General features: G+C 49.3%; 4 protein-coding genes across 6 annotated transcripts in view; 2 read left to right on the forward strand and 2 right to left on the reverse strand.

Annotated features, from left to right (window-relative positions):
- The window catches only part of rin3 (Ras and Rab interactor 3), a 21,134-nt gene extending 9,991 nt beyond the window's left edge, over positions 1–11,143 (forward strand). The window contains exons 6-14 of the mRNA XM_005942138.3: positions 1,508–2,546; positions 3,761–3,941; positions 4,036–4,207; positions 4,375–4,496; positions 4,677–4,863; positions 5,148–5,279; positions 5,363–5,529; positions 9,121–9,235; positions 10,309–11,143. Of these exons, the coding sequence (XP_005942200.1) occupies positions 1,508–2,546; positions 3,761–3,941; positions 4,036–4,207; positions 4,375–4,496; positions 4,677–4,863; positions 5,148–5,279; positions 5,363–5,529; positions 9,121–9,235; positions 10,309–10,589 (2,396 nt within the window). The 3' untranslated portion in view covers positions 10,590–11,143. The remainder of the gene's footprint in view (positions 1–1,507; positions 2,547–3,760; positions 3,942–4,035; positions 4,208–4,374; positions 4,497–4,676; positions 4,864–5,147; positions 5,280–5,362; positions 5,530–9,120; positions 9,236–10,308) is intronic.
- Positions 2,440–19,986, reverse strand: tedc1 (tubulin epsilon and delta complex 1). 2 transcript variants are annotated; one of them, XM_014340012.2, is made up of 8 exons: positions 19,742–19,986; positions 18,748–18,829; positions 18,473–18,672; positions 18,265–18,402; positions 17,856–17,918; positions 17,515–17,601; positions 17,253–17,390; positions 2,440–2,605 (listed from the first exon to the last, which is right to left on the reverse strand). In XM_014340012.2, exons 1-8 carry the CDS (start codon positions 19,880–19,882, stop codon positions 2,594–2,596), a joined length of 861 nt encoding a protein of 286 aa, XP_014195498.1. In that variant the 5' UTR covers positions 19,883–19,986; the 3' UTR covers positions 2,440–2,593. The 2 variants fall into 2 exon arrangements, with proteins under 2 accessions (XP_014195498.1, XP_014195496.1); XM_014340010.2 differs by lacking the exon at positions 2,440–2,605 and adding an exon at positions 15,310–16,326.
- On the forward strand, positions 12,520–15,626 carry pth2 (parathyroid hormone 2). Of its 2 annotated transcripts, XM_014340014.2 has the most exons (5): positions 12,520–12,629; positions 13,087–13,206; positions 14,732–14,836; positions 14,982–15,161; positions 15,452–15,626. In XM_014340014.2, the coding sequence occupies exons 3-5, from the start codon at positions 14,733–14,735 to the stop codon at positions 15,624–15,626; spliced, it is 459 nt and encodes a 152-aa protein (XP_014195500.1). In that variant the 5' UTR covers positions 12,520–12,629; positions 13,087–13,206; position 14,732. The 2 variants fall into 2 exon arrangements, with proteins under 2 accessions (XP_014195500.1, XP_042084344.1); XM_042228410.1 differs by lacking the exons at positions 12,520–12,629; positions 13,087–13,206 and having other exon boundaries at positions 14,397–14,836.
- Positions 19,987–20,120: 134 nt separating the features above from the next.
- dnal1 (dynein, axonemal, light chain 1) overlaps positions 20,121–21,190 on the reverse strand; it is an 8,692-nt gene continuing 7,622 nt past the window's right edge. Inside the window, 5 exon segments of the mRNA XM_042228395.1 lie at positions 20,121–20,646; positions 20,715–20,855; positions 20,960–21,004; positions 21,007–21,061; positions 21,153–21,184. Of these exon segments, the coding sequence (XP_042084329.1) occupies positions 20,564–20,646; positions 20,715–20,855; positions 20,960–21,004; positions 21,007–21,061; positions 21,153–21,184 (356 nt within the window). The 3' untranslated portion in view covers positions 20,121–20,563.

Genomic DNA, 21,190 nt, shown 5'->3' on the forward strand with positions numbered 1-21,190 from the left:
GCGCTTTCAGAAAGACATCTACTTTGATAAAGTCTACTCTCCACCGCTGTGTAATCAATTATTGTAAATGTAAATGTTATCAGGAAATGATCAGACAGGAGAGGGTTTTCAGGAAACACTGTTAAATGTTCAGTTTCTATGCCATATGTTAAAACAAGATCTAGAGTGTGATTAAAGTGGTGGGTGGGTTCTTTTACATTTTGAGAGAAGCCAATTGAGTCTAATAACAGATTAAATGCCATGTTGAGGCTGTCATTTTTAGCATCTACATGGATGTTAAAATCACCCACAATAATTATTTTATCTGAGCTCAGAACTAAATCAGATAAAAGTCTGAGAAATCAGACAGAAACTCTGTGTCTCGCTCTTACATTGTTTTGGCAAAGTTGCACACGGATTCAATATTGATGTTAGTGACCTCCGATTGACGTAACCAAGTGTCATTACTGCCGACGTGAATTATGATTTTACTGAATTTACGTTTACCCTTAGCCAGCAGTTTTAAATTTCCTTCAATGTCGCCTGCTCTGGCCCCTGGAAGACAATTGACTATGGTTGCCGGTGTCTCTAGCTTCACATGTCTGAGAACAGAATCACCAAATACCAGAGTTTGACCCCCGGCGGGTGTGTCGCCGAGTGGGGAAAAACGGTTAGACACATGAACGGGTTGGTGGTGTACCTGGGGCTTCTGTTTAGGACTATGCTTCCTCCTCACCGTGACCCAGCCACCCTCTTTCCCCAGCTGCTTGGGGTCTGCCGGGGAACAGCTAGCAGGGCCTACGCTATCTTCGGCTGCACCAGCTACAAGGGCCTGGCTAGCTACGGGTGAATGATGGGTGCAAAGCCGGGTCTCCAATTCAGTAATCCTCCAGAGCTGCAAATATGCTACATTTATTACAAGTATCATTACTGCTAAAGGAGGCCGAGGAGTAACTAAACATCTGACACAATGAGCAAGAAAGTGCAGGAGGGACAGGTGAAGTAGCAATGGTGCTAACGAGTCGGCTACGAGCTAAGCTAAGCTAGCAAGACCCCAAAGACACAGTGAGTGAATACTGTTAATAAAATTAGCAGATGAATCAAAAGAGAGTGTGCTTTGGATAACGCTCGGCAAACAATCCTCTCACCGCAACCAATCACAGCAGATGGCCCCGCCCCTCCCTGAGCCTGGTTCTGCTGGAGGTTTCTTCCTGTTAAAAGGGAGTTTTTCCTTCAAAGTGCTTGCTCATAGGGGGTCATATGATTGTTGGGTTTTTCTCTGTATGCACTATTGTAGGGTCTACCTTGCAATAATACAGCGCGTTGAGGCAACTGTTGCTGTGATTTGGTGCTGTATAAAAAAATTGTTTTGCATTGTGTTACACAAGAAATAAGTTTTCCTACGCTTTTAATGAAGCTTTTAGATATGCTACACAAAAACACCACTGTGTTGTAACAGGAAGGGGAAGTGATGATAATGATGGTGATGAAATCATGTAAATGGGAGTAACTTTTGTTCACGTTGCAGATTTCTGGACGTCTGACCTGAACCGGCGAGCTGAGAATCAGGACCTGATGTTGGATCAGACCCACATGTATCTGTACGTGAACTCTGTTCCTGTGGAGGAGCGGCCCAGAGACACGAGCAAAGACCTGAGCCCCTCCTCCTCCACATCCAAACACAACATCAGCACCAATCAGAGCATCACCTCCTCCCTGCACAACGGAGAAGCCTCACAGAAGCCTAGCACGCAGGTCAAAGGTCAAACCATAACAAGTTTTGAGCTTAAATATAAGCGCCCCCCACCCCGCCCCCCCAGTCTGGGCTCAGGGGCCGGGATGGGCCTCCTCTTCTCCCCTCCTCCCCCCTCGCCTGAGCCGCTGTCTTCTGCAACTCCTGAAGCTGAGAGAAAAGAGGAAGGAAGGGGAGGAGTAGTGGAGAGAGAAGAGAGGAAGTCAGCGTTGACATCACCTCACCCGTCGAGGCCTCCCGTCCCCCCGCAGGGCCGAGCTGCTCCCCCTCTGCCTCCTGCTCCTCTCTGTCGCACCTCTCCCTCCAGAAAAAGCTCTGAGCGAGAGGCTGGAGAAGGGACAGAGAGAGAGAAGGGACAAAATGCTGCAAAGAAAGCCGACAGAGAGGAGGGAGGAGAGCAGGGGGAGAAAAGGAGAAGTAAATCAGGTCTGCTGTTTGAGCAGGACAGCAAGGACCAGCACCACGCGGCGGTGGAGGAGGAGAAGAAGGAGGGAGAAGGACAAGGCAAGGAGGAGGAGAAGGAGGACAAAGTGAGAGCCAGCCCACCGTGCCCCCCGCCGGGAAAGAAACCGTCCCGCCCAGTACCTCCACCGAGGAGGAAACCCACCTCACCCGACTCACCTGCGTCCCAGCCCGTAGGAGCCAATCAGAGCGCTCCAATCAAAGTGCCCCTTCCATCCCCAGCACGGCGGCCGGATGTGTCGCTGTACTCGCCACAGGGGGGCGCTATTCTGGCAACCCAGCCCGACTCCAGCTCCACCAGCAGCACAGAAGAAGACATAGAGCTGAACCAGGAACTGGAGCAAAACCACAGGTACGCCTGAGCCCATCACCTGGGCCTGGCTGCATGCCTCCTACTGGTCACTGATGGAACTGCAACAAAAACAAAAGCATTTTCCCCGCAGACAGCAAACGTTAAAAACAAATCAGTTTCACTCTGTCATGCATTTTGAGTTTAACCACTAACTGTTCCTCTGGGCCATCATTTACCGCCTCTTTCTCAGACCCCGCCTACATCCACCTGTGCACATGCACAGGTCATGGAGGTCAAGAGGTCAGACAGGTGGCTGTGCCAGATGTTGCAAGTTTATGGTTCTGGAAGTTTTGGATCATAAATCTGTTCTCTGTCAAAATAAAACTTTACTTTTATTGCACTGGTTTGGTTTAAGCTTAAAGTTCAAAGTCCAAACAGGATGAGAACCACATGCTGCTGTGATTTATTCCACTGCCATGTAGAGTGGGTCTTAAACCGGACAGTAACCAGGCTGTGGCTGATATCAGCACAGCCAGACACCCAGAGGCTAGGCCAGCCGGGTCCATGGACTCGGCTGATAACACCAAGGTCAACTATTATCATCATGCAGTCGAGCTTCAATAGGCCAAAATGAAACTGCAGTCATTTACTATCTGGGTTTTGCACACAGCGCAGCCTCTGCTGACTGCACGGCAGGTGACTGCATGTTTACAGCTAACATCAGGAAGCAGAGGGTCCCAGCGCAGACCCCTGCTGCACACCACATCTGATCAGCGAAGCACAAAAACCTGCAGATACTTTTGAACAGGCTAAAGAACGAGATTAGCAACAAACATCCACCTTAAATGCAGCTGCAGCAGCTACAGATTTACAAGAATGTTGTGATAGAGTGGAGAGATGAGGCTTCCTCAGCTGGTCATCCTGTGGTTTCAGATTTTGTGCAGCTCCTTTCAGACCACAGCAGACTTTACGCGACATTTTTAACACGTTCTGAAACACTTCCGATCCCCCCGACAGACTCATGGTCTCAGGTTCTCAGGCTGCACACCTCTCTGTAAAGCTGACATCATCAAAGCTTCTGAGGTCAGTGTGGAAACCTATAAACACCACTCCTCTGTGCAGGATGTCTCAGTAAGGACCGGAGCTCGTAGTCTGCTGCACCATCATGCTGGTCAAAAGGAAATCGCAGTAAAGTGCAGAAAGTTTGTTCATGCAAGCGTCAGATGTCGCACAGATACGGTGAGCTCAAACTAAAGGCTTTGCTTTCTTTCCAGCCGCCTGGCAGAGAGTCGCAGCCCCAAAGCAGTCATCAGACGAACCTCCACCACTGTGATGTTGGACAAAGCCCGCTACCGTTTGTCAACCGTCCTCACCGGGCTCATCAGTCACGAGCGCCGCCTCACGCAGCGCATTGTGGAGCTCGCCAGGGACCCTTTCAGCTACTTTGGCAACCTGGTGAGTGCGCAGAGGCGGAAGCCTTCCACCCAAACCCTCAGCTCAGCCACGCGCCGCCTGGATGCCACGTCATGTGACCAGTCTGTGTGTTTAGGTGAAAGAGCACCGCGCCTTCACCCTGGAGACGATGTCGAGCCACTCGTCCTCCACTGAGATGCTGCAGGAGATCCGACAGATGATGACTCAGCTGAAGAGCTACCTGCTGCAGAGCACGGAGCTGCAGGCCATGCTGGAGCCGCAGCACCACTACACGCAGGACAAACTCGGTAACTCACAGCTTTTTATTTTTAGACTGCATTATGTGGAGGTCACACGGGGAAGTTTGAGCTCAGTCATTTCCTCGAACATCGCACAACGTCATCGTTTCTGTGGTTACGAAGAAATAAACGGTGACGTCAGCCGTTCTACTTTAACTCTGATCTTGTACCTGCAGAGAGCATTGTGGAAGCTGCTCTGTGTAAGAGCGTCCTGAAGCCCTTGAAGGAGTCCATCTATCAGAGGCTGGAGAAGCTGCACACGGGCAACGGCGGCCTCAAACAGCTGGCCCAGAACCAGGTGGTGCAGCGAGCTGCCTCCATGAAATAAAACCTCGACCGTCACTCTTTTCTTTGACTTTTTAAAGTTTTTCACCTGTTTTTATCCTTCATGCATGCACCTGCAGGCCTGCTGCAGTCCCTGCGTAGCAGCAGGAGCGTCCTCTGCAATGCTGATGGTGTTTGTGTTCTTGTGTGTCAGTCTGTAGTCCTCGGCAGCACCACCACGGCGTTAGGAATTACCACGGCTGTCCCTGAGGCCTCGTCTATGGAGAAGATCAGCATCAAACTGAACAACCTCCATCAGGAGTATTCTCCTCAGAAGAAGATCGAGCAGCTGTTGAAGGCCTGCAAGATCATCTACGACTCCATGTCTATCAGCTGTCCAGGTCAGCATCGCCAGCTGTGCTTTAAGCCCCGTCCCCACATTATTAAACTACATGTACAGGAAAAATTGCAGATTAATAAATATCTGGAGGTCAGCGTATAGTTATGTACCCTGCGGTTATCGAGCCTCAATCGCTCTGTTTCAAAACTGAACCTGGTGAGCGAGGCGTGGAGTAACAAACATGCGACTGAGGCGCATCAGTGCGAACCAGCTGTGGAGAGCAGATTCGCCCCCTGCTGACTGTAAGAATAAAGTGCAGGTTTAGATTTCCCTTTGTCCCTGCAGGGCGGTCCCATGGCGCTGATGATTTCCTGCCTGTGATGATGTACGTCCTGGCCCGGTCCAACCTGTCCGCCCTGCAGCTGGATGTAGAGTACATGATGGAGCTGATGGACCCGTCGCTAACGCTGGGAGAAGGTGCCAACCCACGCCGAAAATACTCACACACACTCATCTGTGTGCTGATCATGTCACTGAAATCACTGAGTGTGTGTGTGCAGGTTCCTATTACCTGACCACCACCTACGGGGCGCTGGAGCACATTAAGACATTTGACCAGCAGAGGTCAGCGACGCGCCAGCTCAGCAGAGAGGTCCAGGACTCGATCCACCGCTGGGAGAGACGGCGCACATTCAACCAGGAGCGCACGTCTCAGGGATCAATACGGGTATACACACACACACACACACACACAGAGTAATATTTGTTTTTAAAAAAATACAATTACACAAACTGAAAATTTCAGTTTTAAAAAACTGAAATAAAATAAAATGATAGAGGCTTATCCTTCGTTTTGTTGTTGTTGAATCAGTAAAGTTTCCTGCCTGATGAGACTTTTACGAACTTGACTCTGCTTTCTAAAAGTTCATATTGTAATATTTGCACTGATATTTTAAATCTTGCCTCACAAATACAATATTCATTGAAATCATCTCAAACAAACAAAACTAAAGTCTTAAACGAAGTAAAAGTAAATAGAATGAAAACAAAAGTGAAAAATCTATAAGAACTCTAATCAAGCAAATACGACTGTGTTTGTGTAATCAGAATACTCAAATAAAACACAGCACGTGACAGCCTATCACTGAGCCAACACACTGAGACAGACAGCCAATCACATTCTTTTTTTTTTTTGCCTGTCCCATTTGGTTCTTTAGCCGTCAGAATTGTTGTCTGAAGACCAACAAGGATACCCAATGGATATAGATTTATTTTGCCAAATGGATCATCGTGGCATTGCCGTATTGGTCCATTTGATCGACCTTTGTTTTTTATTTTTTATTTTATTTTCAGTTGCTACAGACGGGACAGACATGAGTGACAGATAGGAAAAGGAGAAAGAAAGAGGAAGGAAATGAAAAACAGAAGGGGAGAGAGACAGTGAGAAAGGGAAAAAAAATAAAATAAAATAAAATCTCCTGGATCACCTGTTGAGAGAGAAAGAATAGAAAACAAGCAAAAAAACCAAAGCAACATACTAAACACAACACCATCGCATTAATCTAGTTAAGTGTAAACAGCAGTAAATACTAAATATTCAATGTTGTTGTGCAGCACGCAGGACAGACAGCGCACAATGTGCTCTGAAGTAGTAGCCAAGAAAGGTGTAATTTAAGTCTACGAGCAGTGAACACCCGTGTGCACACCTGTGTGGATCAGCGCGCTTGTATTCAAATGGTTTCCACATGTAATGGTCTGCAAGAGGATGTAGAGAGCCATAGCCCCGTCCCCCAGGGCATGAAGCAGACATGGAGGAGATCCAGGCCCCAGACATCCAGAGGCCCCAGAGTGCGAGAGCCCAAGGAGGACCACCGGAGGGGCATCCGTGCCACCCTCATGGGAAGGGCTGAGGATCCCCAGACGAGGCGTCACCCAGTAGCCACCGAGCAGAAGCTAGAGGGGGCTGCACTGGCGTGCCTGCCGGCTCTGCCAGCAGCCAGCTGTGCCAGAGTGAACCGAGCCGCAGGCCCAGAGGCCGGAGGCCCGAGGGCCCCCCGCACCCCGGAGGAGGCCTGACTGAGCAACAGGCGCCAGGCCCCGCCAGGTAGCCACCGGGAGTGAGCTGGTACATACCTGAGCGCCCAGCCCCGGACACCAAGAACCACCAATGCACCGACCCCTGAGGGCATCAGTCACCGGCAGGGAGTGTGGTGAGGGGAGATAGGCCTTGGAGGGCCTGGGAGTTCCCAGAGAGGTGGAGTCTAAGACCCGACCTGACATATAGACACAGACAAACAGGCACACACAGACACAAACATGCATTCCCACCCTCATGCACACATATACAAACACTCAGCACTCACCCAACGTAAGGATTGACATAAATGGACATGTACACACAATCACACTCCCCAAACATACTCTATACCCCGGGTCCAGGTACCCTCGCCCCCAGAGGGGGAAACAGAACCCAGACCCAAGAGATGTTACCCTTCCCCCCGGGGTGGAGGCAAGCAGACCGTCCCAGGCTCCGCAGCAGCAGGGAGGCCAATCGGACAGCCAACATCTCCTCCCAGCCCCCCCGCCCCGATGGCTAGCAGAGAACGGGGGTGTGTGAAGACCCCATACCTCCCTCCTCCCGCTCATGTGTAGTGTTGCTGCGTGTTGTTCTAAAGTGCATTTAAAACAAGGGAGAGCATGGTGCTGCTGCCAGAGAGCAGCAGGTGTTAGCACGGCCCCTCCCGAGAACCCTCAATGTCTACATGGATTTAAAATTGAGAGGTGGGCACTGGCGCCAGAGGTAGGTTTGAGTACAGAGACCGTCCACTGGACGCCGTTAACGTGCCCACCCTCAAGGCCCTATATATATGTGTGTGTTACGGGGTGATCTTGGCTCAAGAGTTGGGAGTTCGCCTTGTAATCGGAAGGTTGCCGGTTCGAGCCCCGGCTTGGACAGTCTCGGTCGTTGTGTCCTTGGGCAAGACACTTCACCCGTTGCCTACTGGTGGTGGTCAGAGGGCCCGGTGGCGCCAGTGTCCGGCAGCCTCGCCTCTGTCAGTGCGCCCCAGGGTGGCTGTGGCTACAATGTAGCTTGCCATCACCAGTGTGTGAATGGGTGGATGACTGGATATGTAAAGCGCTTTGGGGTCCTTAGGGACTAGTAAAGCGCTATATAAATACAGGCCATTTACCATTTATGAGAGTGTAAGTAATGTGGATGTCTAAGTTGTGAGATAAAATTGAGGCACAGGTGGCCAGAAGGGGACAGAGGGGGGGGAAATGTCTCCCCTGCACCCTGGTGAGACACCCGCACCCCAAGGCCCTACCTGTGTGGGTGAGTGTGGTGGAGCGGGACGAGGGAGGTAGCCGGGGATGGGGAGGAAAAGGAGGGAGGGGAGGATGCCCCTCCCTAGGGCCAGCTCCCCCGCTGACCCCAGTAGGCACCCCCTTCCTCTGGTACCCACCAAGGCAAGCCAATCACATTCAGACCTGCTGACTGCATGTCTGTGGACGGTGGGAGGAGCCACAGGTGTGCACAGTAAAAGTCTAAGTGTGAGAATTATTACTGGAAGGTCTTAAACAAGGTTATAAGATTCAACGTCACCTCAAACGGCATCTCGGTGAAATCATTTGTAAAGTAACTAAATTCAGGATTTAGAAACTACGTAAGAAGACAGATGTTCTCTGCTCAAAGCAAAGACGTTGCAGCTGCATGAGAGACTGTAAGAATCTCCAACTGTGACTGAATCTCTCAGACAGTCGACCGCTGCCTGGTAAAAACACGGCTGTTAGACAAAGGAAAGGGACCCAGCAGGGAACCCTGAGGTACTCCGTGAGTTCTGTAGCTCTAGTCTTGGTCAGTTTGGAGGTTTTAGTGAATCTGTTTGTGGTTTGTGTGGACTGTAATATCTGCTCTGAACTTCTAAACTGTGTTTCTGGCAGACATCCTCCACGTTACAATAATTAAAAAAATATTAATTATATTATTAAAAAATGAAATTAAAATGTTTTCAAACTGTTAAAAAATCTAAACTGAAACCAGAAAAGCCGATGCTGAAGCTGAAATACACTCAGAGTTTAAAATAACCTGAAACTCATTTAGTTAACGGACGTATTTGAGACGAAGCACAGGTGAAGATGACCACATGGCAGGAAGTCAAACTAAAAGTCAAAGTAAAACAGGAAACTCAAAGTAACAGAAGACATCAGGGACACCCACAATGATAAAACCAAAACTGAATCCAGAAACAAATCTCTGCACAATACAAAAAACCGTATGCAGGCGAGTGAGCGCTCAGACCTCTCTGCTTCTCTGCAGGACTTCCTGACGGTATGCTGCCCCGAGATCGGAGCCAACCCCAAAACTCTGGGCGTCCTCCCCATGACCACCATCCAGCAGCTCTCTGAGCAGTGCGCCGCACGCTTCGAACAAGGTAACCCCACGTCGGCCGTCACGGCGGGGACAACGCAAAGCAGCTTTCTTCCTCTGGCAGTCAGAATCAGTGAACATCAGCACACATCTGCTCAGATGAAGCTCTTCACACACAGCAGATTGGCTCTCTGGGTTTTCCTGTCGGTGCACTGCCAGCTCTCACCTGGGGTCACCTGTCTGCCTCATGGTGGCTGCAGTTATGTGGAGACAGGCTTGCACCCACGAGGCAACCTGTGCAGTCACCGTGTGATTGACAGGGGGTTACTCAGAGGGAGCTACATGCGTAACCTCCGGGTGACCCCAGGTCACTGCGACTACTTCCAGTTGGAAAAGTGAAAATATTCAAAGCAACCTCTGAACAATCAGTTTTTTCCTGGCAGGAGGCTGCAGCCTTGTTTTTGAGATAGTCTCTTCTTATTGTGTCGTTTAGGTTAACGATAGTTCTAAGATAAAAATCAGAGGCATCGTCCGACCTGCTCGATGTACTCCAGCATCACCTGGAGGTTCATCTTTTTGAAATAAAATATTATCAATCAAGAGAAGAGTAAGAAAATCAAACCAGGCTCCAGACGTCCGGTCCTGATCCATCTCCTCCTATCCCAGCATCCTCCTCTGCATGTCCTTCTTCTGCATCCATGAACCTACTCTGAGGTCTTCCTCTGGTCCATCTTCATCCTCCACCCTCCCTCATCTGCACATGCTCAGACCCTCTGACTGAGCGGCCCCTGTTGCTCACTCTCAGTGAACACCTTCAGCTCCACCGTCTCCACCTTTAAACCTTCTTTCCCTCCTGCTGCTGTCCTTGTGTCACGCTCATCTCCACCCCCTCCACCCGCTCCGCCCTGCCTGCACTCCACCTCTCTTGTGTTCTGTCTGCTGACCCATGTATTCCAGCTCCCTCGCAGACTTTGCGTTGGCTTTCTTGCAATAATCTGCTGGCTGTTTCTTGCTTTGTGAGGCGATGGAGGACACCATGTGTTCCTCTCTGGTTTGGTTTTTACTGCCATGCTGCGACCAGTTTGGACATGTTGGTTCCTGTCTGAGCAGGAAGTGACTCGTGTTTCTCCTCTGCAGACTCCTACACCCTCAGCGTGTACATCGATGGCATCCATCACCCCGTGGCCCAAACAGAGCTCGCCCTCAGCGTGAAGAGTGGCTGCCAGCCAGGAGCCTACTGCTTCGTCTATCACCCCGCCGATCAACCCGCCGATCAACCCGCCGACGCCCCGCCCCGCCGCACCTGTCCCCTTGACCCGCCGCCGGCTCCACCTGCAGAATGCTTCATCCCTGCAGACATGGCGCCCGCTGACACCGAGGAGCCCAGGGTGAAGGAGGAGAGCCTGATCAGCTTGTAGCTCCTCCCCCATCAGCAGCAGCGGAGATGGTGAGAGGAGGGAAGCAAAAATGAAGCGATGCGTTTCCACCTCAGGTGTCATTCGAAGCCTGACGTGGACGAGAGCACGCAGGACAACAGGAAGTTCAGCCATGGCGAAACACGAGCAGCTCGACGAAACACAAGAAAACAAAGAGAAACTGAGCTCACGGTGGGCAGGGGTCTGGAACCCCGCCCACTGCAGCAGGACTCACATGTAATGCTAACATGCACATATATGATCATGTTTGTACTGTTTATGGCCTTTGGATACACGATGCTACTCTCTGCGACGAATTTAACCGAAAGGGAAAGTCGACTTTTTGGAAACGATGCAAATCATTTTCTCTAAGACCTGGAATAGTATTTAGTAAAAATGAGATATTGTGATTGGCTGAGTTAGGGGTGACTGTCTGAGGCCCGCTCGATCCCTCTGTGGTCGGGTAGACTCTGACGTCTCGTCCTCAAACAAAACCCAACCACACTCCAAAGGTCATCTCACGCTGTCCCTGCTGTTAATAAAGCGCCTGTTACCAATGCTGTGTCCTGTAATGTTTCTCGCTGGGTCACAAGATCCTCAGAGTTTTACCGCTTTGGTAACACAACTCTTACTTTGAAGTTTGTGTTGCACCTTCCAGTCCTGTAGGCGCACTGCTGACACCAGGGGGCGACCTGTCGGTGACCGAAGCCTCCATCCAAACAACTCCAACACTGATGAAGCAGCAGAAATGCTGACGGTACAACAACCTCGCAGCCGCTGATATCTGGGAAGATTCAGCATCACATGAATCAGCACAGGATCCACAGACAGGAGCTGCAGCTCTCACAGCTCAAGTTTCCCCATTTTCTAAATAAGAGAATTAAAGAATAAATGACTTCAAATAAAAATGTGTGCGTGCAGGATCATGGTAACCACTGCTATCAGTGAGTGAATTAGAGTTCAAACGTGCAGGACGGTGGAGAGAGTCTGTGACATGTGACAGCTTTGAGAGGAGGCACTCAGCGTTTGGTCCACGATGGAGTCAACAGGACTCACCTACATCTCTCCAGTCTAATCAGTGCCTAAATATCATTTCCAGCAGAATCCGGCGACGGCGATTTCTGATGAGCACAGGCACGGCGAGGAGGCTCACGCTCGGCGTCTGCTGCTCGTTATCCTGTGAGGGTGTTAGACACCTGCTTCCTGTCTGTGGTCATTATTTCCAGCAGCGCCCATAACGAGCTCCTTAAAAGGAGACGAGCTTCCTGTCAGAATCTGTTTTTACCTTTATCTTTGTGCTTCATGACCCACCAAACACACACAGACACACACACATAACTCAGGTAAGCTCAGTGTGAGCACATCAGGAACCCTCATCATGACTCATTTAATTTTCTGCCTAAGTTTGATCAATAATATAAATCGGCGCTCACAAACCTTTTTTGCGCCACAGACCGGTTTATGTCCGACAATATTTCACAGACCGGCCTTTAAAGGTTCACGGATGAATACAACCAAATAAAACCAGTATTATTCATAACACACGGGAACAGACCCAGAGAAACAGAGTTAACGTTAAAAAAACGATAAAACCCTGAAAAACATACATTTCACACCCGAGCCTCAACTCTCACAGACGGTGACCCGGGGGTTGGGGGCCGCTGATATAAAATATAGATTCTATTAATATGAAGGTTTGTTGAAACACCAGCCGCACACTAGTGGGCGGGAAGTTTCAGCAACAGCGAGCTGATCGGGAAAGGAGACAGGTGGGACTGAAGGTGGGCGGAGCAGGTCCTCTGTGGTAAAATGACCTGAAACACCTTTGATGCCACCGTCCTCTAGCAGCACGTGGACGCTGTGGTCCTCAGTAACTCTGGGACGTCCTGCAGGAATCATCCCTGGGACACGTTTGACGATCTGAGGTGCTTCAGCGCCACGCAGGAAACGTCTGTGCTCACATCGCCCACAGTTTGTGTTAGTGGCCTTCACCGTGGATAAGGACGCCTCGTTAACCTGTCAGTGTGGAGGAAGCTCAGACAGGTGTGTGTGTCTCTATTTATGAACGCGTTTTCTGTTTTTCATGATGATTTATTTTCTTGTTATTCCACAGAGAACATTTCTCACGTCCTATAAAGCTTCTCTGTTTGGCACGAATGAACAGTCCTGCACGTATGCACACACACACACACACGCACGCTCTGTAATGAGGACGCTGGCCCTCTGCAGCAGCACCGTGACTAACAGTCTTTGAAACGGGACACTAACAAGCTAACGGCGTCCTCGGCACTGAACCACAGCTGGATTGATCTGGTGAGGGGTGTACATGCTTCAGTGTGTGTGTGTGTGTGTGCGTGTGTGTGTGTGGGGGGCTCAGACCCTCCACAGTAAGCTGTATATAAGTATGAAAGACCACCATTCATCTGCACAGGGCGAAGCGTCAACCAAGAAGCACGAGTGAGGATCTATTCTTTCTATTCAAACTTTATTGTGTTGACAGGAAGCAGAAATCTGAGCGGCTGGGACAGAGTCGCCTGGAGCTCTGCTCAGTTTCTGGTTGGTTTCTCTCCCCGAGTGACGCGAGCAGCTCCGAGGAGACACAGCGACACCTGAGCAGCAGGTAAGAAGTGCCAAACTGGCACTGAAATAAGACATAATGTGGATTGCACAACACTGGTCACTACATTCTTCATTTCCAGTTAATACTTGTACAGCTGCTGTTATTGTGTATATATTTATTTATATTTCTTCATACATTCTTATATAGTTCTATATTGTGTATTTTGTTGCACAGTTATTTTATTTTCAACTTTAATTTATATATTTTATCTTATTCTTTCCCAGTTAAATTTACCCTTCATTCTAATTTGTGTTGTACAGTTATTTCATTTTTAACCTTAATTTATATTTTATTCCTTCCTAGTTAAATTTACCCTTTTTAATTTTTCATATTTATTTCCTATCTTATTCATAGCCTTTTCCTTTTTTGTTTTCTTTAGGTCACGAGCAGTTGTCCAAGCATTTCACTACATATCGTACTGTGTATGACTGTGTACGTGACAAATAAAATTTGAATTTGAATTTGAGATCACAGGTTAGTCCCTCACAGAGCGCCAAATTCAGTCCGGCATCAGATCAGGGTGAAACTGGCGGAGGCGTGACGGCACACATCGGCTCCAATCAGAATACGTCTTCATGATTGCTGAACTAACTTGATTGGAGTATAAAAAGCGTCCGTGTCCCCCTGCACAGGTGAGCTCAGAGTGAGCTCTGGAGCGAGACTGTTTGTTCGTTAGTCAGTTCTAAAGAAGTCCAGGTACGGCAGGGGGGCGGGATTAAAACGAGTTTTTTTTATCATGTAAGAATAAGTCAAATAAGCTACATTTAAAAAACACCACAGTGGTGACATCACTCGACTTCCTGTGAAAAGAGTAATGGATTACATGAGCCCAGTTTGAGTATAACGTGATGGCGCCGCCTCCTTCATCACCGCTGTTTACATCTAAGAACATTCGTCTGAATCATCGTTAATGTTTGTTTTGTCACTGTGACGCCTGTCATCACGCCCGAATAATCAAACGCTTTTAACTGTATGTGATTTAATCACTATTATTATTATTATTATTATTATTATATGTGTTGAAGAGACTGAGGAAATAATATTTCATGAATGCTGCGGAAGCGTTGCCACGGTGATAAAAAAATGACACCTGCGGTCTATGAAAACAAATGCCAGTGAATCCTGCAATATTACAATAATGAAAAAAAAAATCAATGTTAAGAACGTGGCCATGTCAGCCCGCTGCAGAGAGACGACAGCCATGCCAAACAGGTGTCTCCGGGGTTAAAGGTCAGCTCAGCCCGATTAACTTCCAGGCACCAAAAGCACCTCGTTAGGGCTCAAACTCGCTGTTTCACGGTCGCCTGAGAAATAACGAGCCAGAGGCGAGCGGTGACCTCGGGGTCAGGGCGCCGGGGTTTACAGCCGCTCTGTCAGCACACCTGAAGCCAGACTTTGGTCCTCAATGCAGAATAAAAATGTTTAGGAATTACATCAGTGACCATCATTCTCCGGAGGAGGCGCTGCAACGTGAAATCACAACGAGCTTCATGAAACTGAAAATTCTTCTTCTGTTTGTTTTTAGGATGTCTCAGCTTCCTGTTTTTCCCCGCACGTGCGTCCCGCTGCTTTGCATTCTGGGTATGATCTTGCTGACGTCTGGCTTCCCTCAGCCTCGCCTTCCTCTCAGGTGGGTACGCTCTGAACCAATGAATGAGCCAGACACTCTGCCGGACATTGGAAAGAGGATTTCACCTCCTACGGAGGCCTGAGGGTGCCGTGTGAATGATGTTTACATGACGTTGTGATGTCACTGTGATCTCGTCCAATCGCAGAAGTTTGGAAGATTCGGAGGAACACAAACGAGTCGACTGGAACGTCCTCTACCCTTCCATCTCTCTCCGTGATTGGAGCATCCAAATGATGTCAGCGCCCGGCCTTAGAGCAGCAGCCAACAGCAAAGCAGGACTGATGAGGGAGGCGTGGCTATTTGCTCCAGAGGGGGCGGAGACAAGGTACAGCTGGGCAAAACTGATAAATTCATAATGAAACATCATAGACTGTATATGAAAGAAGGACAATGATGAAAAACATTATACCTGCATTCTTTCTAGCGTCCAGCAGGGGGAGACTCTTCTATCTGTACAAAGCAGTCTGATTGGATAGAAAAATAAAGACTGGTTTATTATTATTATTATTGTTATTATTATTATTATTATTAAATTAACAAACAGTCAAACTTAAACGGGGAAAAATTGAATCTCCCATTTAAACAGTGGTGCACTGTGTTGTTTTCTGTCTGTAGTGTGGAGGGGGCGTGGCCTGCAGAATGGTCGTCTCCGGGAGCCGGGATGGCGAAGAGGAACCTGGTGGTGGCTGACGACGCGGCTTTCAGGGAGAAGAGCAAGCTGCTCACCTCCATGGAGAGGCAGAAGTGGCTCAATTCGTACATGCAGAAACTGCTGGTGGTGAATTCGTGACGCGTCTCCACGGTCGCCTCCAAAGTCCCAGAAATTTACCCGACGACAGAAAACATCAGAAGCTGGAATCTGTTTAATTTCTAAAATGTTTAAATTTAAAGTGACTCTTTTGGCTCTGCTGAAAACAACTTTGTGTTTAATTTGATGAATGAATAAATATGCAAATGATGTTTTTGACGCCTGTAGTTTGACTTCACAACATTTCATGTATCGGACCAACAGATCCAGTTATGACGGTGTGTGTTTATCAGTTATTAAATGCTCTGAGTGACTCGTGTGCAGCAGCTGTTTCAGTCTCTGCAGAGACGATAACGTCCTCACAGCTTCTGCTCCACCAGTTTAAACTGGACGCTCACGGTGGAATCAGCACCAGCTCTTCCAGCCTGCCGATCGTCTCCTGCAGCTTCGTCCTGTTGGTCAGCCTCTGCTCGTCCCTCCTCTTCATCAGCACGGCCTCTGCATGAAGAAGCAGCGCCACGGCCTCGGACGCCGGGAGCTCGTTTGGAGGCTCCGCCTGCCCACCGGGGCCTCTGGCCGGGCACCTCCTCGGCTCCTCCAGCTGAGGCCTCACTCGGCAGACTTGTGAGAGGGAGGGCAAGGATGGGAAGGAGGAGAGAACAGGAGGGAGGGACAAGGAGACGCCAAACCTCCCTCCTCCTTCTCTGTCCTTACCATCTCCTCCTTGTCTCCTCTGTCCTCTCTGCAGGAGCACAAATATCAGTATAAACACCATAAACGTCCATGTAAGTAGCCTGATTAGAAAACACTGCACATATTTTCACTGCAGATGACACCCAGCTCTATCTACCCATGAAGCCAGATAACACACACCAATTAGTTAAACTGCAGGAATGCCTTAAAGACATAAAGACCTGGATGGCCGCTAACTTTCTGCTTCTTAATTCAGATCAAACTGAGGTTATTGTACTCGGCCCTGAAAATCTTAGAAATATGATATCTAAGCAGATTCTTACTCTGGATGGCATTACCTTGGCCTCCTGTAACGCTGTGAGGAACCTTGGAGTCATTGTTGACCAGGACATGTCCTTCAACGCACATATTAAACACATATGTAAGACTGCTTTCTTGCAAGACTGATAGAGAAAAACTAGTTCATGCTACTTCCTGTTAAAAAGGAATTCTTCCTCCCCACTGCTGCGCTCAGCAGGTCGTGTGATTGTTGGGCCGCTGCATACTGAGTCCGTACCCTTCAGCTGTGCTTTGGTGCTTCATAAATAAAACTCAAACTAAAAATTGAAATGGAGTTAGGCTCCGTTATGTTGGATGTCGTCAAGGCGACTACCTGCAATCTGAGTAAAGCACAGAAAAACAAAGAATCATGGGAAATGCTCGAAGCCCGCACAGCATCGATTTGAGTTTAAACATCTATGGAACATCACGGTTCGGTCTGCAGGTTTTCCATGCATCAGCATCACTCTGAAACTGACGCAGTCAATGTGGGGTGGGACAGATCCACTGTGACAAAGGGGCAAATTTCCACCTTTCCACCTAACCGAGACGTTTTCAGTGCCTACATCTGACTGAACGCTTTCTAATGAGGAGAAATCTGTCCCATGTAGGATAAAAGTCAGGACCTGTGTTGGCTGACCTCTGTGTGCTGCTCACCTGAGCTGCAGGCAGTCCCAGCAGCACCGCCTCCAGCTTCTCCAGCCTGCTGTTTCCATGATAACACACTCTGGGGTTCTCATTGGTTAGATGTTTGGGCCTCCCGGTGATGGGATCTTTCAGGTCCACAACGCTGTCCTACAGTCACACACACACACACAGCATCACTTCCTCTAACATTGCTGTTTCAGCCACTCTGCTGTGAAGCTGATTACTTTTTTAAATTCATCATATTTTCATGGTGTGAGAATCACAAACGCACCATCCAAGTCCAGAAGACGTCCTCCACCTGCTTCCACTTCAGGTACGCCTCCAGGAGGCTGCACAGCTGCTGCAGAGAAACGCAGTCCTGCAGCAGAAGGACACGCCTGTCAGCTCCTCCTGTTATAAACTTATCAGTACTGTTCAATCAGGAGCTGGTAGCCCCGCCCTAAACCCTCCCTCCTCCTGCTCCCTTGTGACGCTAAAGGCAACGTCATCTCCAAATACGCACAGACCATAAGCTAGTCTGAGCTCAGAGATCTGCTCACTTCCTCACAGACCTCACTGCTGGAAGCTGCCTTCATCTTTCATATACAGAGTTTGTGAAACACTCAGACGTACCTCCTCGAGTGCAGCCGAGCTCTGCTCAGAGGACGGCGCCGGGGTGACGCTCGCAGAAAGAACCTGAACACACAGTTGGTTTAATTTGGTTTAGTGAACATGAAGTGGAGAATATCCGTGACAAAAGTGGAAATCCTGGCATGAGTGGAAACAGTAATGTGGATTTATGGTCCAGGCTCGCAGCAGCCCTGTGAGCTGGAGGTTAGCACGGCTCTGACTGGGAGCGTCAGTGCTGGGACATATTTCTAAATTGGGAAGCTGTTTCGAGCTTGTTGTGTTCATAATATAATATAGAACATTGTGTTTCACGTCATTGAGCAAAATGTGTCTGACTCAGTTTGTTTGAAAGTGGAACTGCTGCTTCTGATTATTCTAATGTCACGTGAATGAAAGGGTGAGGTTTCCTCACAGCGTGCAGAGCTCGGGTTTGCTCTCGTAGCATCGACAGCAGCATCCGTCTCTGATGTCTCAGGCAGCCAATGAGCCACTGGAGTCTCCTCAGGGAGGCGAAGTCTACATGGAGGTCAGCAGGAAGGTGTGGCAGCACCTGACAGAGAGGGAGAACACAGGTAAGCACACATGGGGGAGGCTCACCTGCACGCTGCCGTGGTACTCACAGGTGTGCACGTGAGCAGCATCCTGTCCAGCTTTTGCACTCTCTTCATCACCACGCTCTCCAGCGCTCCGGTGGCGAGCAGCCAGCCGAGCGCCAGGAGGAGTTCCCGGCTGGAGGCTGCGCCTCCTCCTTCTCCCTCATACATCCAGTCAGCGTGAAAGCCGCTCTGCCACAAGCCGGCGGCCACGAGCTTCCTGCGCTCTGAGGAAAGGCACCAATCAAACGTCACTTACAGTGTGCACGAGCAAAGTTAGGGCGAGATGAAGAAGTGCTGACCTGCTGTCGGCTCAGAGCTGTCACAGGAAACGACGCTGGTGGTCTGAAGGATGTCGGCGAGCAGCTGCCAAAACGGATCTTCCTGAAAATCCAGCGAGACGCTGAGTTAGTCCAATCAGGAAGAGGAGAAAGTGTGCACGATGTGACACACACACACCTGAAACTACTACATGTGTGGATGTGTTCAAATGTCCAAGCTTTACACACATTTAACATTTGTGGCTTTCTTTTCACTGAGGTGAAGATCACCTGGATCGTCACATGACGTGTATGCTGAGTTCAAGCACCAGTGGAAAACTAAAGACTGCAGTCAGTCCTCAGGAACACATTTAGCAGCTCCAGATCGCTTGAAGGCTGAATTTTGAACCAGCCTGAACTCACACTGACCACACAGTTTGACCCCGCCAGCCCCCGACTCCCCTCTGTACACAGACTATGCAAATTACCATCAGTGCTGGGCAATAGCAACAACAATAACAATAAATACAAACCCTTATTTATTTGTTTTTAATCTCATTGTATGTGTGTATAGTTACAATAAAATCCGTTCTATTGTATTGAAAACAGTGGTGACCCCGTCACACCCCACCATCCCAGCACCTGCTGCCCTGAGCACACCTTCCAGCATCATCCGCACAAACCCGAGCTCAGCGTGATTATCGAGCCCTTTGCTGCCTCCATGTCACCTGCAGATGTCACTGCAGCCAAGCTGTGGATGAGTGAATGAAGCGAGCCGGTGCTGGTTCACGCTCCACGTTCACAGCACCAGCTCTTACTGACAGGAGGGGAAAGATGCTCTTCTCCTCGCCTGTCCACCCCCCTCTGACATTTCAGAAACCCAGCTCTTAAATCTCTTTTCTTCTTCTTCTCTTGGAGCTTCAGCAGCTCGTCTCCATCACGTGCTGTCCTGTGATTGGCTAATTGGATACTTATGTAAACGAGCGGTTGACCACGTGTACCTAATAAAGCGGCCGGTGACGTGCTCCTGACTCACCTGGACCGCGTCTCCAAACTTGGCCCGTCGGAAGGAGTCCGGGGGGGGCACAGGGTCCAGCCCCGCGGCCGCCAGCAGCCTGCACAGAGCCGCGATCACGTGCTTCACCTGCTTCACGTGCACGTCTGCGCTCCTCTTCATCGCAGCAGCTGGACAGATCTTCTCTCTGCCGTCAGTCTGTTGGCATTTCGCGGCTAACGTGTTTACTTCCGGGTCCGAGGCCGTTACCAAGGAAGGGAATAAGCCGCAGATTGATGTTCGTCGTAACCAATCAGAAGATAGATCCTGAGGCGGTGGGTGGGGCGTAAGTTCATTATTATTTTTTCGTGTTCGTTTCTATCTAAACTTTATTGATAACAGTGCCCTGTGACAGAAACATCAAACATGGCTCCCTCTGATAGAACTCTCCGATAGAGTCCAGTAGAAACAGTAAAGCTCGTTTCTGATTGGTCAGTCTTCCTCTAACCTGAAGGAGTCGCACAGCTGAAACCTGAAAGTTTACCCAGAATGCACTCTGTTGTAGTTTCCTGCAGCGTTTCTGCTCCTCGTGTCACAGACGTCCAATATATTTGAATCATCTGATCTTAAAGCCAACTGTGAGGAACCTTCCAGCAGTGATTATTCTTAAAAAAAATCAAAAGTATTTATTTAAATGATCAGAATCATTGAAAATCATAAAGGAACCGTCACAACGTATGAACACGAACTCTGAGTCACTTAAAGCTGTAACATTGGACCAGCTGCAAACAGCTGTTAGAAGCCGAGGCGTTCTCCAGCGTCTGCAGCACAGTCCCGAGCTGCTGTTACAAAAGAGAAAGTCCGTTATAAGACGAACAGCGGTCCGACGAACCACAGGACGCAGGGGTCAAGCCTCTCCGTCTTCTCCTGCTTGATGACTGGGATTCCTGAAACAGCAGAAGAAGAGGTGAGCCCTCTGCTGATTGGCTGATCGTCCCTGTGTTCAAACGCTCACCATCCAGCTTCCTCAGGCCGGGGAGTCTCTTCGTGACCTTGTCCATCCACGTCCCCTCAGCCGAGTGCTTCTCCTCCAGAGGATTTTCCACAAGCACGAGGTCGGGGAGGCGCGGCAGCTCCGCCAGCCTCATGAACTCACCTGCACGCATCACATCCAGATCCCACCAATCAGCAACAAGGAGAAACTAAAAACAAATGGGTTTGAGTGAGTATTCCTGAAGCCTCGGTTCTTTTTGAACTTACTTCAGTCTTTCACCAGGTTGTTGGACATGTACAGGACTCTCATTCAGCTTCTCCAACTGGTTATGAGACCCACAGCTGTTCCAGCATGTCACCTACAGCCTCCTACACACACACACACACACACACACACACACATACACAGCTTTACAGACACACACCGGCCACCTTCTCAGCCTCCGTATTCATGGCTTACCAGCTCGGTGAGCAGTCTGATGTTGTTCCTCCCTAAAG

Source organism: Haplochromis burtoni, unplaced genomic scaffold (assembly GCF_018398535.1).
Source record: "Haplochromis burtoni strain Fernald_Lab_line unplaced genomic scaffold, NCSU_Asbu1 Contig_321, whole genome shotgun sequence".
Lineage (NCBI taxonomy): Eukaryota > Metazoa > Chordata > Actinopteri > Cichliformes > Cichlidae > Haplochromis > Haplochromis burtoni.